Raw genomic sequence first — 13,255 nt, 5'->3', positions numbered from 1 at the left:
TCTTATAGAAATAAATGGCCTTTATCTTATAGAAATTGCCTTTATTTTATAGAAATAAATGGCCTTTATCTTATAGAAATTGCCTTTATTTTATAGAAATTAACAGCCTTTATTTTATAGAAAACCTCGTGGGGGTTTCCATGTTTGGCTGATTGGGGTGTGGTGAGCTGTTTTCTGGTGAGAAGGGTGGAATTAGCTGAGTGTGGCATTGTTGAGGAATCTGAATGAAATGCCTTCTGTAACTTCTGTTCCTGTGCTGCTGTTTTAGGAAGGGACAGCGTGAAGAGAGGGCAGGCTGAGCAAAAGGTACCTGGGGTGGGGAGGGGATCCCTGGGTGGGCTGGGCACAGGGGGAGCCCTGGCCCAGGGGGATTGGGGAGGGCTGGGGGGTGTAAAGGAGTGTTTGTACTGCCAGGTCACAGTGTGTCCCCAAGCTGGGGCAGGGCTGTGCAGCTCCAGAAGGAGCCCAGGCAGCTCCAGCAGGAGCCCAGCTCTCAGGTGGGTGGGAGCAGCCTGGGCATCCCACTGGGATAAATCAGGACAAACTGAGCACTGCTGATCCCATCAGTGACATCTATTGCTGGTTGTTTCAAATCTAATTGCATTACAGCTCATCTGCATAATTGCCATAAACTTTCTCAGGAACAACTGCACATTTTGGGTAATAAATAGTTGGAAGTGTTCCTCTCTTAACTTTTCCTACCTCTTAACCTTCTGCCTCTGCAGTAAAATCAGTTGCAAATGAGGAAGATTTATTTTTTTAACATTCTCCAGAGAGGTTTGTGTCACACTAAAAATAATCTGTCATAATTGTTCTGCTAAGCTGCATTAATTTTCCCATCTCATTGCCATGTCACTGCAGCCTTTAAAATGCCAGGCAGGGCTTGGAGTCCTCAGCAGCTGCTAAATCTGTTGGTTCAGTGTCTTTATGTCTTTTTTAATTTCATATTTTACTTGTAAGGACTTGGAGCTGGAAAACCAAGATTTGAAAGGTCGGATGAGGGAGGTGCAGGAGGAGCAGAGGATGCTGCTGGACAGGATCAGTGGTTTGCAGCTGCAGCTGAGTGAGGTAAAGCAGCCTGGAAATGTGAGAAAAACCCCTGGAAAAACCCCTGGGATCAGGATGTTCTCCTGGCAATCCTGCCACCTGTGCCACACATTTCCTGCTGGAAAAGCCTTTGGGCTTTGGAGTGGTTTTGGTTGATAATTTGGATTTTTTTTTTGTTGTGAGATAGGATTAGGAGGAAGGTAAAAAAAGCTTAATTTTAAATGGTATAAAAAGAAACTTTATTACTAGAAACTATAAGAAAAAAATTACAATAAAACTTTAGACTATTTTTTAACACTTTCTATTTTTTAATACTGAAAATGTACAGAAAAACAACTCAGTACAAGAAAAACTGCCCAAGTCTCAGCAAATAAAAATTTTAAAAACCTTTCCAAACCCACCAGAGTCTTGCAGTCACACTCCAGGTGTGCTGCACCCAAAATTTGGGCAGTGCCATTTGTGGCTCTGCTGTGCTGCAGTTTGGAGGCTGAACCCCAGTAAATGCAGGTGCTGTGTGCCAGGGCTTTGTCATCACCTCATTTTCCAGCTGTCACTGGAAGTGGAAACACAAAGAAAAAAAAATCTTCAATTTTTTATCAAAAGACAAAGGTTTTCCACAGAAGTTTCTCAAATTTGAAATGTTCATTTTTTAAAAGTTTTCCTCTTTTTGGAAGTCTAAGTGTCACCAGTAAAAAGAAAATGTAAAGAGGATTTTTTGTTGTTTTTTTGCTCAGTGGAGGCTGTTTCTTTGCTGTATTTCTAGAGGTGCATTTATGCAGTTTCTCCCAAATGCAGCCCATGGATAGAAAGAATATTTCTTATTGCAGTCACTGGCTTGTCTGAACTCCTGCTTTGAGCATTGCCTTTATAAAAACAAACTTCTTAATAATCACTTCCCAAATTCAGCAAACTTCTGAAAGGCTGTGCTCTGCTGCCTCAGTGTCTGAGCCAGAAAAGAGGAGAAATTCCAATTTCCAGAGACACTGCTCTGGCAGGAGAAATGGAAAACAGAGCCACAAATGGATGGAAATTGGAAGGGGAGCATTAAAACTGGGATGGATTTGTCACTGATGGATTGTGTGAGCCCCTTAAACATCATTGAGGAAATGATTTGGGGGGGATTTTTTTTTGTTGTTATTCTTGCAGGAGCAAATGTTTGCAGCTGATCTTGAGGATGAGGTAGGATGTGTGACCTGCAGCTGTTCCCTGGGGAGTAGGGGAAGCAACTCTTCTTTTATTTCCTCTGCAGTTTTAAACACATGGCTTAAAAGCTCCCTAAAAATGAAATCTTACTGCTCTGGGTCAGCTCCACGTTTCTGTTACCACAGATAATTCCCATTGCCATTGAAGCACACTGAGAATATTCAACACCTGTGGTGACTTTCAGTGACTAACAAATGTGAATTAATTAAACAGGAGCAGTTATCTTGGTGCATATTCTTGACTCATTCTTCAAAACTCCTCCTGTAGAGGAGCAGTCTTGAAGAAGAACTCCAGAAACCAAAAACTGGGGATTTTTTCGGTGCTATCTTGGTTGAAGCTCTCTCTAAACTCTTTTAAAAGTTACTTGGGATCTTACAAACCTTTCCTTCCATTCTTGTGGCTCTGGCTATGTGGCACTCCTTCTCTTGCAGAAAGATGAGCTGAAGAAAATGCTGACTACCAAGGAGAAGCAGCAGGAGGAAAGTTTAAGGACTATTGAAGCTCTCAAAGCTAAACTCAAGTATTATGAAGTATGTTGAGTGATTCGAAATGGGATATAGCAATTGATATTTACAGTAGGAAATCCTTGAGCATTTTAAATTGCTGAAACTCTTGAATGGTTATCTCACTGCAAAAGCTTTCCCTGCCCCTTCACCCCTGGGTTAACAGAGCAGAAATCTGAGATGGATTTTCAGCTTTGCTTTTGTTTCTTGCTGTTTGGTTTTAGGGTGACTCTGCGGGCTCTGGAGGTGCCTTTGGAAGCAGTGAGTACAGATAATTGTTCCTGCAGTGCTTGGGGAGTGTGGAGCACAGGGCTGGGGGTTTGGGGGCATCTCCTCCTGGTGCAGGTGTGAGATGAGCCAGGTCTGAGCCCTGTGAGCAGAGCTGGGTCTGTAGGAGCTGCCAGGGCACCACTGATGGGTGTGCCAGCATGAGCTGAGCAGGGTCCAGGCTCCCATCCCTTCCCATCCCTCCAAGCTGAGCTGTGGAAGGGGCAGAGCTGTGACCCCAGCACCCAGCTGAGCTCCCACGTGGGTGACAATCACTTCTGGGTTCTCTGGCTGGGATGGAATTGTTTTGCTGAGCTCCCATGTGGGTGACAATCACTTCTGGGTTCTCTGACTGGGATAGAATTGTTTTGCTGAGCTCCCATGTGGGTGACAATCACTTCTGGGTTCTCTGACTGGGATGGAATTGTTTTGTCCAGTCCCCTGTGAGGAGAACTCACTGACACCTAACACAAAGCTTGAGTTACACACCAAGCAGCAGAGGTTCTGAAAAACAGAAAAGCTGAAAGCCAAGGCATGAGAGTGAAGCCATTTCCAGGAGCTGGGGTCTCCTGCAGCCAGCCCAGCTGCAGAGCTGCCTGCACTGGTGTCACACGGGGCTCTGTAGGGATTAAATAAATGATGTTTGGGGTGCCTGGGCTGCACTGGTGTCACACAGGGCTCTTTAGGGATTAAATAAATGATGTTTGCAGTGCCTGGGCTGCACTGGTGTCACACAGGGCTCTAGAGATTAAATAAATGATGTTTGGGGTGCCTGGGCCTGCACTGGTGTCACACAGGGCTCTTGACACATGAAATGATGTTGTAGAGATGAAATGATGTTTGCAGGGGATGCTGTCCCTGCTGTGGGCACTCTGCCAGCCCTGACCCTTCTGCAGGAGCAGATCCCAGCCTGGCAAACCTCTCCTCTGCTCCTCAGCAGGATTTGGGCCAGGCTTCCTGCAGGCAGTCATTAAACAGGAGCTGTTTTAACAGCAGTGCTTAAACATCACCCTTCAGCCTGGTGTGAGCAGAATAAAGCCGGCAGGACAGTCAGTTCTTGTGATTGTGTTTCTGTTTTTAACCTAAACACTGTTTGCTTTGAAAATCCAGGGAAAGAAGATTTATTGCTTAAACAAGGCCAGGCCTTCGCAGGGGAATCCCAGGTAATAAATATTTCAGCACTGGAAGGAACTCTGAGCTGGTGGTGCTGGGAAAGCTGAATGTGCTTGTAAATGTGTGTTTATTGAGCAGTGCTTCTGAGCACGGAGTGCTGAGCAGTTCTTGGTTTTCCCTGTTTATTTTTAACTGTGGGTGCCCTCTAGAGTCCTGGCTGTGCAGGGCTGGAAGTGCTGGCTCTGTCAGCAGCTCTGCTAAACGTGTTTTACCCAGTCACTCTGCAGGCTGGGATCCATCTCCATAACATTTGTCTAATTTAAATTCAGCTAATATTTGAAGATGTAATTTTCCTGCCTGCTGTATGATAATTCCCTGACAATTCTGTTTGATAGCTATCAAGCTTTTGAAGCAACAATTTGTGTGTAAGCAAGGCCCAGCAGAGCCTGGGGGGTGGAGTGAGATGGGCTTTGAGGTCCCTTCCAAACCCTTCTAGAATCCCAAATTGCTGCATTCCTCACTCTTCCCTGCAAGAGGGGTCTGTTAGCCATGACATTCTCTGCTCTGATTCCTTACAAAATTATTTTCACACACTTGAGGGATGGGAGCAATATCTCCATAAATTAAATTTGTTCTAGCAGATGAGTGATTAAATATGAATGCAGAACAAAGGAAGTGGAATTAATGCATTATAGCTCCCCCCTGGGTTTTGATGGGATATTGGGCAGGAATTGTTCCCTGGGAGGTGGGGAGGGGCTGGGATGGAATTCCCAGAGCAGCTATGGCTGCCCCTGGATCCCTGGAAATGTCCCAGGCCAGGCTGGAGCAGCCTGGGGCAGTGGGAGGTGGGGGTGGCACTGGAGGGGATTTAAGATCCCTCCCATCCCAAACCATTCCATGAGTGGGAAGCAGTGATGTGCAGCTCTATTTGAGATTTTTGCTGCTAAAAACTGAAACACCTGTTCTTTAACAGGGGCAAGAATAACCTAGTGTGATTTTTAAGAAAAGGAAAGAAATCTCTTAGGTATGTTACACTCAGATCAGCTGGATTTTAGGCAGTCCCCACATTGAATAGTAAATAATAAACAGATGTATGTGACCTGCCAGAGCTGTGACCTTTTCTTTTTTTGTGCCAATTTCTCTCCAGTCCAGGTCCATGCTGAGACCCCTGGAGCTCTCCCTGCCTGCCCAGTGCCCCAGCTCAGAGAAGGAGGCTTTGAAGAAGGAGCTGGAGAGCCTGAGGAGCTGCTTTGGGGCAGCCCAGGAGGAGATCAGCAGGCTGCAGAGGGAGCTGTCCCTGAAGGGCTCCGAGTGCAGAGCCCTGGCCTCCGAGTGCCAGAGGAGCAAGGCAGAGGCGGACGGGCAGGTCAGGCAGCTGGAGGATGCTCTGAAGGATGTGCAGAAGAGAATGTTCGAGTCTGAGGGCAAGGTGAAGCAGATGCAGAGCCACTTCCTGGCCCTGAAGGACCACCTGGCCAACGAGGTGGCCTCAGGGAGCAGCAGGGGGATGGAGGAGCTCAAGGAGCAGCTCCAGGAGATGAAAGCCAAGTACGAGGGAGCCTCTGCAGAGGTGGGCAAGCTCAGGAACCAGATCAAGCAGAACGAATTGCTGGTGGCAGAGTTCCAGAGGGACGAGGGCAGGCTGCTGGAGGAGAACAAGAGGTTGCAGAAGGAGCTGGTGAAGTTGGAGAAGGAGAGAGAGAAGAGGGGCAGGGATGTCACAGAGTTGGAAGGGCAGCTCAGGGAGACTGCAGCCAAACTGGCCCAGTCTGTGAGCACAGAGAGCTTTGAGAGCATGAAGAGTTTGCTGTCAAACGAGGTGAGTGAGAAGGCAAGGAGGTTGGCAGAGGTGCAGGGGGACAGGGAGAAGCTGCAGGCAGAGCTGGTGCTGTTACAGAGGGAGTGTGAGAGCCACAGAGCTCAGCTGGCACAGCGTGTGAAGCCAGAGGAGCACGAGCAGATGAGGAGGGGGTTTGAGCAGAGGAAGGAGGAGCTGGGGAAGGCAATTTCTGAGCTCTCACAGAAGAATGAGGCTCTGCAGAAGGAGCTTGAAAGATTGCAGGCTGATAACAAGGTGCTGAAGCAGCAAGTCCAAATGCTAAAAACTGAAATTAAAAGCCAGAATGTGCCTTTAAAAATTCATGAGGAGTTGAAGAAAACAAACGATCAGGCTGTGGGTGACCTGACAAAAAAGCTTTTTGAAATAACAAAGAAGTACAATGAAAGCAAAGCAGAGGCTGAGAAGTTGCTGGCAGAGAAGAACAGCTTAAATGAGAATATCAGCCACTTCCAAGCCGTGTACCTGTCTCCAGAGCAGCACAAGAAGGAGGTGGAAGCTTTAAAATCGAATGGGGTTGAGCTTGAAAAGCAGCTTGCTGAGCTTCAGAAGAAATGTGATGAGGAGCAGGAGAAAGTGGGCAAGCTGGAGGCTGAGAACACGGGGCTGAGGGAGAGCCTGAGGGATCAGTACGTGCTGGCCAGCACCCACGAGGAGGTGAAAACTGTCCTGAACAGCACCCTGGAAAAAACCAACGGGGAGCTCTCAGAGCTGAAGGGCAAGATTGGAGAGATAAAGCAAGAGTTCCTGAAGGTAACTGAAGAGAATGGAGCTTTGAAAAACAAGGTGAAAGTCTTACAGACCCAATTAAAGACGGAGTATATAAGTTTGAAAGATCACGAAAGCACGGTGAACGCTTTGAATAAAAGCGTGCAGGAGCTGCAGGAGAGCAATGCTGCCCTCAGGGCTGAGCACCAGAGGGGGCAGGAGGAGATCTCCCAGCTGCACACAGAGATTGAAGCCCAGAAGAAGGAGCTGGACACGATCCAGGAGTGCATCAGGTCCAAATACGCGCCGGTGGCCTCCCTGCAGGACAGGGAGCAGAGCTTGGAGGCCACAGTGAGGGAGCTGAGGGCTCAGCTGCAGGAGCAGCAGCAGAGCTGCAGGGACAGCCAGGAGGAAGCTCAGAGGTGCAGGGAGGAGAACGAGAAGCTGAGGCTTGGGGTTGTGTCCATCCAGCAGGACCTGCAGCAGAACCAGGTCCTGGCAGAGAAATCCCACCAGCTGGAGCGGCTGTGTGCCAGCACCATGGAGCAGCTCAACCAGCAGCTCAGGGCTCTGCTGAGGAAACACACGGGCCAGGAGGGGCAGGAGGAGCTGCAGGACGGGGCCCTGGCTCAGCAGGTCCTGGCAGGGCACGTGGAGGCGCTGGGGGAGGCTCTGGGGCGCACGGTGCAGGAGCTGCAGGAAGCCCTGAGCAGGAAGGAGCAGCGCCATGGGCAGGACATGCTCCAGGTCAGGGAGCTGCAGCAGGAGCTGGCCGGGCTCAAGGAATCCTCAGTGCCTCTGGGGGAGTACACCCAGCTGAAGGAAGGGCTGGAAGGAGAAATCAGGGCTGCCAGAGCCAGCCTGGAGGAGAAGGAGGCGGAAAGGCGAGCGCAGAGCCAGGAGGTGCTGAGGCTGCAGGAGGAGCTGCGGCTGAGCCAGCAGGCTTTGGCAGAGCTGCAGAGCCAGGAGCTGGTGGCCAGGGCAGAGTTCAGCTCTGTGAAGAGTGCCCTGGAGGCCCAGGTGAGCAGCATGGCTGACCACCTGGCCAGCATGAGCCACAAGTACGAGCAGGCGTGCGAGGAGGCTCTGCAGGCCAGGAGGAGCGAGCTGAACCTCAAGGATGAGAAGGAGCTGCTCCAGCTCAGGAGCTGCGGCATCGAGCAGGAGATCAAGGACCAGAAGGAAAGGTGTGACAAGTCTCTAACAACCATCACTGACCTGCAGAAGAGGATCCAGGAGTCTGCAAAGCAGGTGGAAGCCAAGGACAACAAGGTGAGCTCTGGGGTTTGTGCTCCTGGCTCGGTGTTCAGGGGCTGGGCTGCAGCTCCTGAGCTGTTCCAGCACCACTTTGTGCTGAGCTCTGGGTGCCCAGGGCTGGCCCAAAGCAGCTCAAGTCCTCATTTTGCATTATGCAAAGTTTTTCCAGTCCTTTATATGTTCTGGACACGGTGTAGTATTTAAATCCTGTTAAATCTTCAGACTTCTGGGAGTACCAACCCCTGTGCTTGTTGGGCATCTCTGACTTGCCTTTCAAAAATTCATTGTTCTTCCTAGAAGTTAGACCTGGAATATCCTGGGATCCCCCCTTTTTGCAGTCCCTTGTGTCACTGCTGCCCTGCAGGGTCGGTGCCAGGGAGCACAATGGGAGCCAGGAAAGCCAAACCCTCCCTTAGCAGTAGACCCTGCTGGGCTCCATCAGGCTGCAGAGAACGTTCCAGAAGGTTTGCAGTGAGCCATCCCTGAGTGGAGCTCTCTGTGGGTTTCTCATGCAGATCACAGAGCTGCTGAAGGACGTGGAGCGGCTGAAGCAGGCTCTGAACGGGCTGTCCCAGCTGACCTACAGCACCGGGATCCCCTCCAAGAGGCACAGCCAGCAGGTGGAACTGCTCCAGAGCCAAGTGAGAACACTCCAGCAGCAGCTGGCTGTAAGTGCTCCCACAAGGTGCTGTCTGACGTGCAGTAGCACTGCTTAATTCCTTGTGAAAACAGGGAAATGTGCCTGTGCTGCTGGGGCTGCAGCCTCACCCCTCACAAGTGCACTTGTTGGGCTTTTTTTTTCCCCTGAGTTCTTGCTTCTCTGTAAATCGTTCTGCTTTCCTCTTCAGTTTGAGTTGCAGCACTTGGCAGCTTTTCCAGATAAAGAGGATATGAGCAAAGCAGCAGGATTTGTGCTTATGGGATATTCTGCTGTAATGCTGCCAAGACCATTTGTGAGGGCAGGCTCAGCTTTAGTCATTCCTCACAGAAACCCAGCCGTGGAGTTTTTGTCACCTTGGGAGGGTGAGGTGGTAATTTCTTTATGGCTTTGGGTTCCTGTGCCTGCAAGCCCTGAGTGGTTTGTCATGAAGCACTGACAGAGCAGGGGACACACCTGAGTGCTGGGATTTTGTGCACACCTCTGTGGCTCCAGGAAAGCTCCTTGTTAAAGCTGTGTGTGAGCCAAGTGAGTTCTGCTCCTGCTCAGATCCACAAACACATCCATCAGGGTTTGCAGGGTTCATTCTTGTAAGGTAAAGTGTTCTGAAATGGGTGGTTTTAACCCAAAAAGTGTGTGCAGGGCCAGGAGCTGGGCTCTGCCCCTTCCCACCTCAGATATTCTGTGATTCTCTGAGCTCAGCTTTCCAGCAAAACAGCAGTGCCTTTAGTGGAGGGGGTAAAACTCCAGCCTGGAAACTCAGCTTTGCTTGGTGTGGCAGTGCTGGAAGGGGCAGCTGTTCCAGATGTTATTGCAGATGTGAGGAGCTCAGCTCTGTCCCTGCTTCTCCCCAGGATGCCAAGCAGCAGCACCAGGAGGTGATTGCAGTGTACAGGACCCACCTGCTCAGCGCTGTCCAGGTGAGCTGGGGGGGCTCAGGGGATGGGGGTGTCCAGTGGGAGTGACCACTGAGTGACCTCTGTGTGTGTGTGTGAGTGACCACTGAGTGTGTGACCTGTGTGTGTGTGTGTGAGTGACCACTGAGTGACCTCTGTGTGTGTGTGAGTGACCACTGTGTGTGTGAGTGACCACTGTATGTGTGTGTGTGTGTGTGTGAGTGACCACTGTGTGTGTGAGTGACCACTGTGTGTGTGTGTGTGTGTGTGTGAGTGACCACTGTGTGTGTGTGTGTGTGTGTGTGTGAGTGACCACTGTGTGTGTGTGTGTGTGTGTGTGACCACTGTGTGTGTGTGTGACCACTGTGTGTGTGTGTGTGTGTGAGTGAGTGACCACTGTGTGTGTGAGTGACCACTGTGTGTGTGTGTGTGTGTGAGTGACCAGTGTGTGTGTGAGTGACCACTGTGTGTGTGTGTGACCACTGTGTGTGTGTGAGTGACCAGTGTGAGTGCCCAGTGTTTATGCCCAGTGCCTGTGACCAGTGTGTGTGTGTGAGTGACCACTGTGTCTGTCTGTGCCCAGTGTTTATGTCCAGTGCCTGTGACCAGTGTTGATGTCCAGTGTGAGTGCCCAGTGCCTGTGCCCAGTGTCTGTGTGTGTGAGTGACCACTGTGTCTGTCTGTGCCCAGTGTTTATGCCCAGTGTTTATGCCCAGTGTGTGTGTGTGTGTGCCCACTGTGTGAGTGACCAGTGTTTATGCCCAGTGTTTATGCCCAGTGCTTGTCCCTCAGGGCCACATGGACGAGGACGTGCAGGCTGCCCTGCTGCAGATCATCAGGATGAGGCAGGGCCTGGTGTGCTGAGCTGCTGCTGGGACTGGCACCCTGCAGGGATTGTGCTGCTGCTACATCAGAGGTGCTGCTAAAGCTGCACTCACAGCCCCCCACACCCACAGCCCTCAGAGCTGGAGCTTTTCCTTCTCATCAAACACTAAACCAGGCTGACACTTTTTTTCCTGGGATGGAGAAAAGAACATCTTTCCAAACTGTCAAAATGATGACATAGGGGTTAAATTATTTTATTGTCTGATTGACCACTTAGTAAAGCAGGACCTACACCCAGGAGCTCCAGTTGATCCTTGAACTTGAACTCTCGTGGGATGGTTGAAAATAAACTGCAGAGGAGTGTGGCTGAGAGCTGTAGCTGTGGCTGTCCCTTAATGATTAAGAGAAAGTGGCTCATTTGTCACACTGGCTGAGCAGGGTGTGCTGTGACACACACAGGGAGGTGTTTTGGTGGCTCTTGTAACTTGGCTGGCCAGGTTACAGCCTTTATTTAATATATAAGCTTAAGATTTAGTGCCTTTGCTTCTACAAGACTTCAAAAAAAAAATATCAGGTTTTCCATCCAAACACTACAGTCCTCCCCTCCCTCCCCCCAAATTGTTTCTGGATGCTTCAGTCCTGACTGGTGTGAGAGCAGCAATTTCCAACAAAAAAATCCAGGCACTGCAATTTCCAACAAAAAAATCCAGGCACTGCAATTTCCAACAAAAAATCCAGGCACTGCAATTTCCAACAAAAAAATCCAGGCACTGCAATTTCCAACAAAAAATCCAGGCACTTCAATTTCCAGCAAAAAAATCCAGGCACTACAATTTCCAACAAAAAAATCCAGGCACTGGACTTTCAAGCAGCAGCTGATGGAAGTCTGAGCTGCTCATGATGTGCTCCAATCTTGTTTATGGGGGAAGATGGCAGTGGGGAGGATTAATGGAAGGAGAGTTTTTAATTGCTGGGGTCTCCCCACGAAACAAGGCTTCATTTTGAACTGCAGGATGGTTTCCATAAGGAAGTTCCATGTAAAAACCAAAGCATGAAATTTGTTACAAAGGGAAGTGTTTGAAAAATGAGCCTGTTAACAAATGGGGCAGCTCAGCCTGAGCCCCAGTGAGTGCTGACCTCAGCTTTCTAAAAGCTTTTGCTGATACCCACCCAGGGGGACGTGGCATCCTGATGCACAAAAGCCAAACTTCCTCTCCATTCTCCTGAAAAATGAGGGCTGAAGTCAGAGTTCCCTGCTTTGTGCTGCCTGGGCTCCCCCAGCTGCCCCTCCAGGCCTTGGGCTCTTTTTTTTTAAAGCAGAATTGTGTTTATCTCCTTTTTTCTCCCTTTTTGGGCAGAGTCTTGTAGGGCTGGAGAGGCCACGTGGAGGCTCCAGGCAGTGATGGATGTGCAGGGCAGTTTTTATATAGAAATACCTTTAATATATTTACTAAATAGTGTCTGTAGTAAAACAGATCTGCTGCTGCTTTCCTTGAGTTTCTTAGAGGATTATTGCAGAAAACATCTCAGAGTCAAGGGTTACTTTTTAGCCAAATATCTTTTATGATTGCATTACTTGAAACTCATGGGGGAGGATTTGTTTTGTTGTACTAACTGGCCTATTTTGATACAGAGTTCTAGCTATGTTTTACTAAATCTCTCCCCTATTACATCAATAAAATGGTTTCTTCTTCTTCTTCTTATTATTATTTTTATTTTTCCTTTTCAAGGTGAAGACATATCAGAGTTTTGAGCTTTAATAGGTGTGGGTTGTGGAAATCCTGGGGCTTGGGGGTGACTCCAGGCCCAGGGAAGGGAGAAATAAAACCCTGGCACTGTCCCCTCCCTGGGGACAGCCCCAGAGCCCTACTGGGAGCTCACCAGAGTGCCAGGTGCCACCAGGGAGTGGCCCAAAAGTGGGACATCACCGAGCTGATGGAGCCTGGAGCTGGTCCTGGCACCAGCTCTGCTGCCTGGCTGCTCTCTGGAAAGGGAATTTTCCCTTTTGTCTTGAGGAAATGGAGCTGGAGTTCACTGCTTCTGTCAGCTCTGCCAACTCAGAAAATTGCCTTTTAATAGGAAGGCCATACATGTAATTGTCACAGCCATTAGGTCAGATGGATTTTACAGGAAGGGAAAAAGATGTTGAGCATTTAAGGGCCATTAAATTGTGCAGGTTTTCATTGGTGGGCTGCAGCTCGCTGCTGGGAGGGATATTTATTTTTACATTTGCAGAGCAGGGGGGGAACACACTGCAGAGGGAAAATAGGGCTGGTTTTCCACTTGGTGAACAGCTAGTTTTATTTCATAATAATTAGTTTTACACTTCATTAAGTGAGGAGCCCTGCTCCTGTTTGTTTGTGGATCCTTCCCCAGCCCTGTTTTTGTTTGTGGATCCTCCCCCAGCCCTGCTCCTGTTTGTGGATCCATCCCCAGCCCTGTTTTTGTTTGTGGATCCTTCCCCAGCCCTGTTTTTGTTTGTGGATCCCTCCCCAGCCCTGCTCCTGTTTGTTTGTGGATCCTTCCCCAGCCCTGCTCCTGTTTGTGGATCCATCCCCAGCCCTGTTTTTGTTTGTGGATCCTTCCCCAGCCCTGTTTTTGTTTGTTTGTGGATCCTTCCCCAGCCCTGTTTTTGTTTGTTTGTGGATCCTTCCCCAGCCCTGCTCCTGTTTGTGGATCCTTTCCCCCAGCCCTGCTCCTGTTTGTGGATCCTTCCCCAGCCCTGCTCCTGTTTGTGGATCCTTCCCCAGCCCTGTTTTTGTTTGTGGATCCTCCCCCAGCCCTGTTTTTGTTTGTGGATCCTTCCCCAGCCCTGTTTTTGTTTGTGGATCCTTCCCCAGCCCTGTTTTTGTTTGTGGATCCATCCCCAGCCCTCTTTTTGTTTGTGGATCCTTCCCTAGCCCTGTTTTTGTTTGTGGATCTTTTCTCCCATCCCTGTTCC

General features: G+C 49.4%; 1 protein-coding gene across 2 annotated transcripts in view; it reads left to right on the top strand.

Annotated features, from left to right (window-relative positions):
• UACA (uveal autoantigen with coiled-coil domains and ankyrin repeats) overlaps positions 1-12,010 on the top strand; it is a 29,941-nt gene extending 17,931 nt beyond the window's left edge. For both annotated transcript variants that reach the window (XM_033070842.2, XM_033070843.2), the window contains 9 exons: positions 269-306; positions 961-1,068; positions 2,682-2,780; positions 2,978-3,014; positions 4,131-4,183; positions 5,281-7,950; positions 8,451-8,603; positions 9,448-9,513; positions 10,282-12,010. In XM_033070842.2, the coding sequence (XP_032926733.1) occupies positions 269-306; positions 961-1,068; positions 2,682-2,780; positions 2,978-3,014; positions 4,131-4,183; positions 5,281-7,950; positions 8,451-8,603; positions 9,448-9,513; positions 10,282-10,353 (3,296 nt within the window). In that variant the 3' untranslated portion in view covers positions 10,354-12,010. The remainder of the gene's footprint in view (positions 1-268; positions 307-960; positions 1,069-2,681; positions 2,781-2,977; positions 3,015-4,130; positions 4,184-5,280; positions 7,951-8,450; positions 8,604-9,447; positions 9,514-10,281) is intronic.
• The last annotated feature ends 1,245 nt before the right edge of the window (positions 12,011-13,255 follow it).

This window comes from Catharus ustulatus, chromosome 12, assembly GCF_009819885.2.
Source record: "Catharus ustulatus isolate bCatUst1 chromosome 12, bCatUst1.pri.v2, whole genome shotgun sequence".
NCBI classification, from domain to species: Eukaryota; Metazoa; Chordata; class Aves; order Passeriformes; family Turdidae; genus Catharus; species Catharus ustulatus.
Note: the sequence above shows the minus strand (reverse complement) of the source record. Positions and strands in the feature narration are given on the sequence as shown.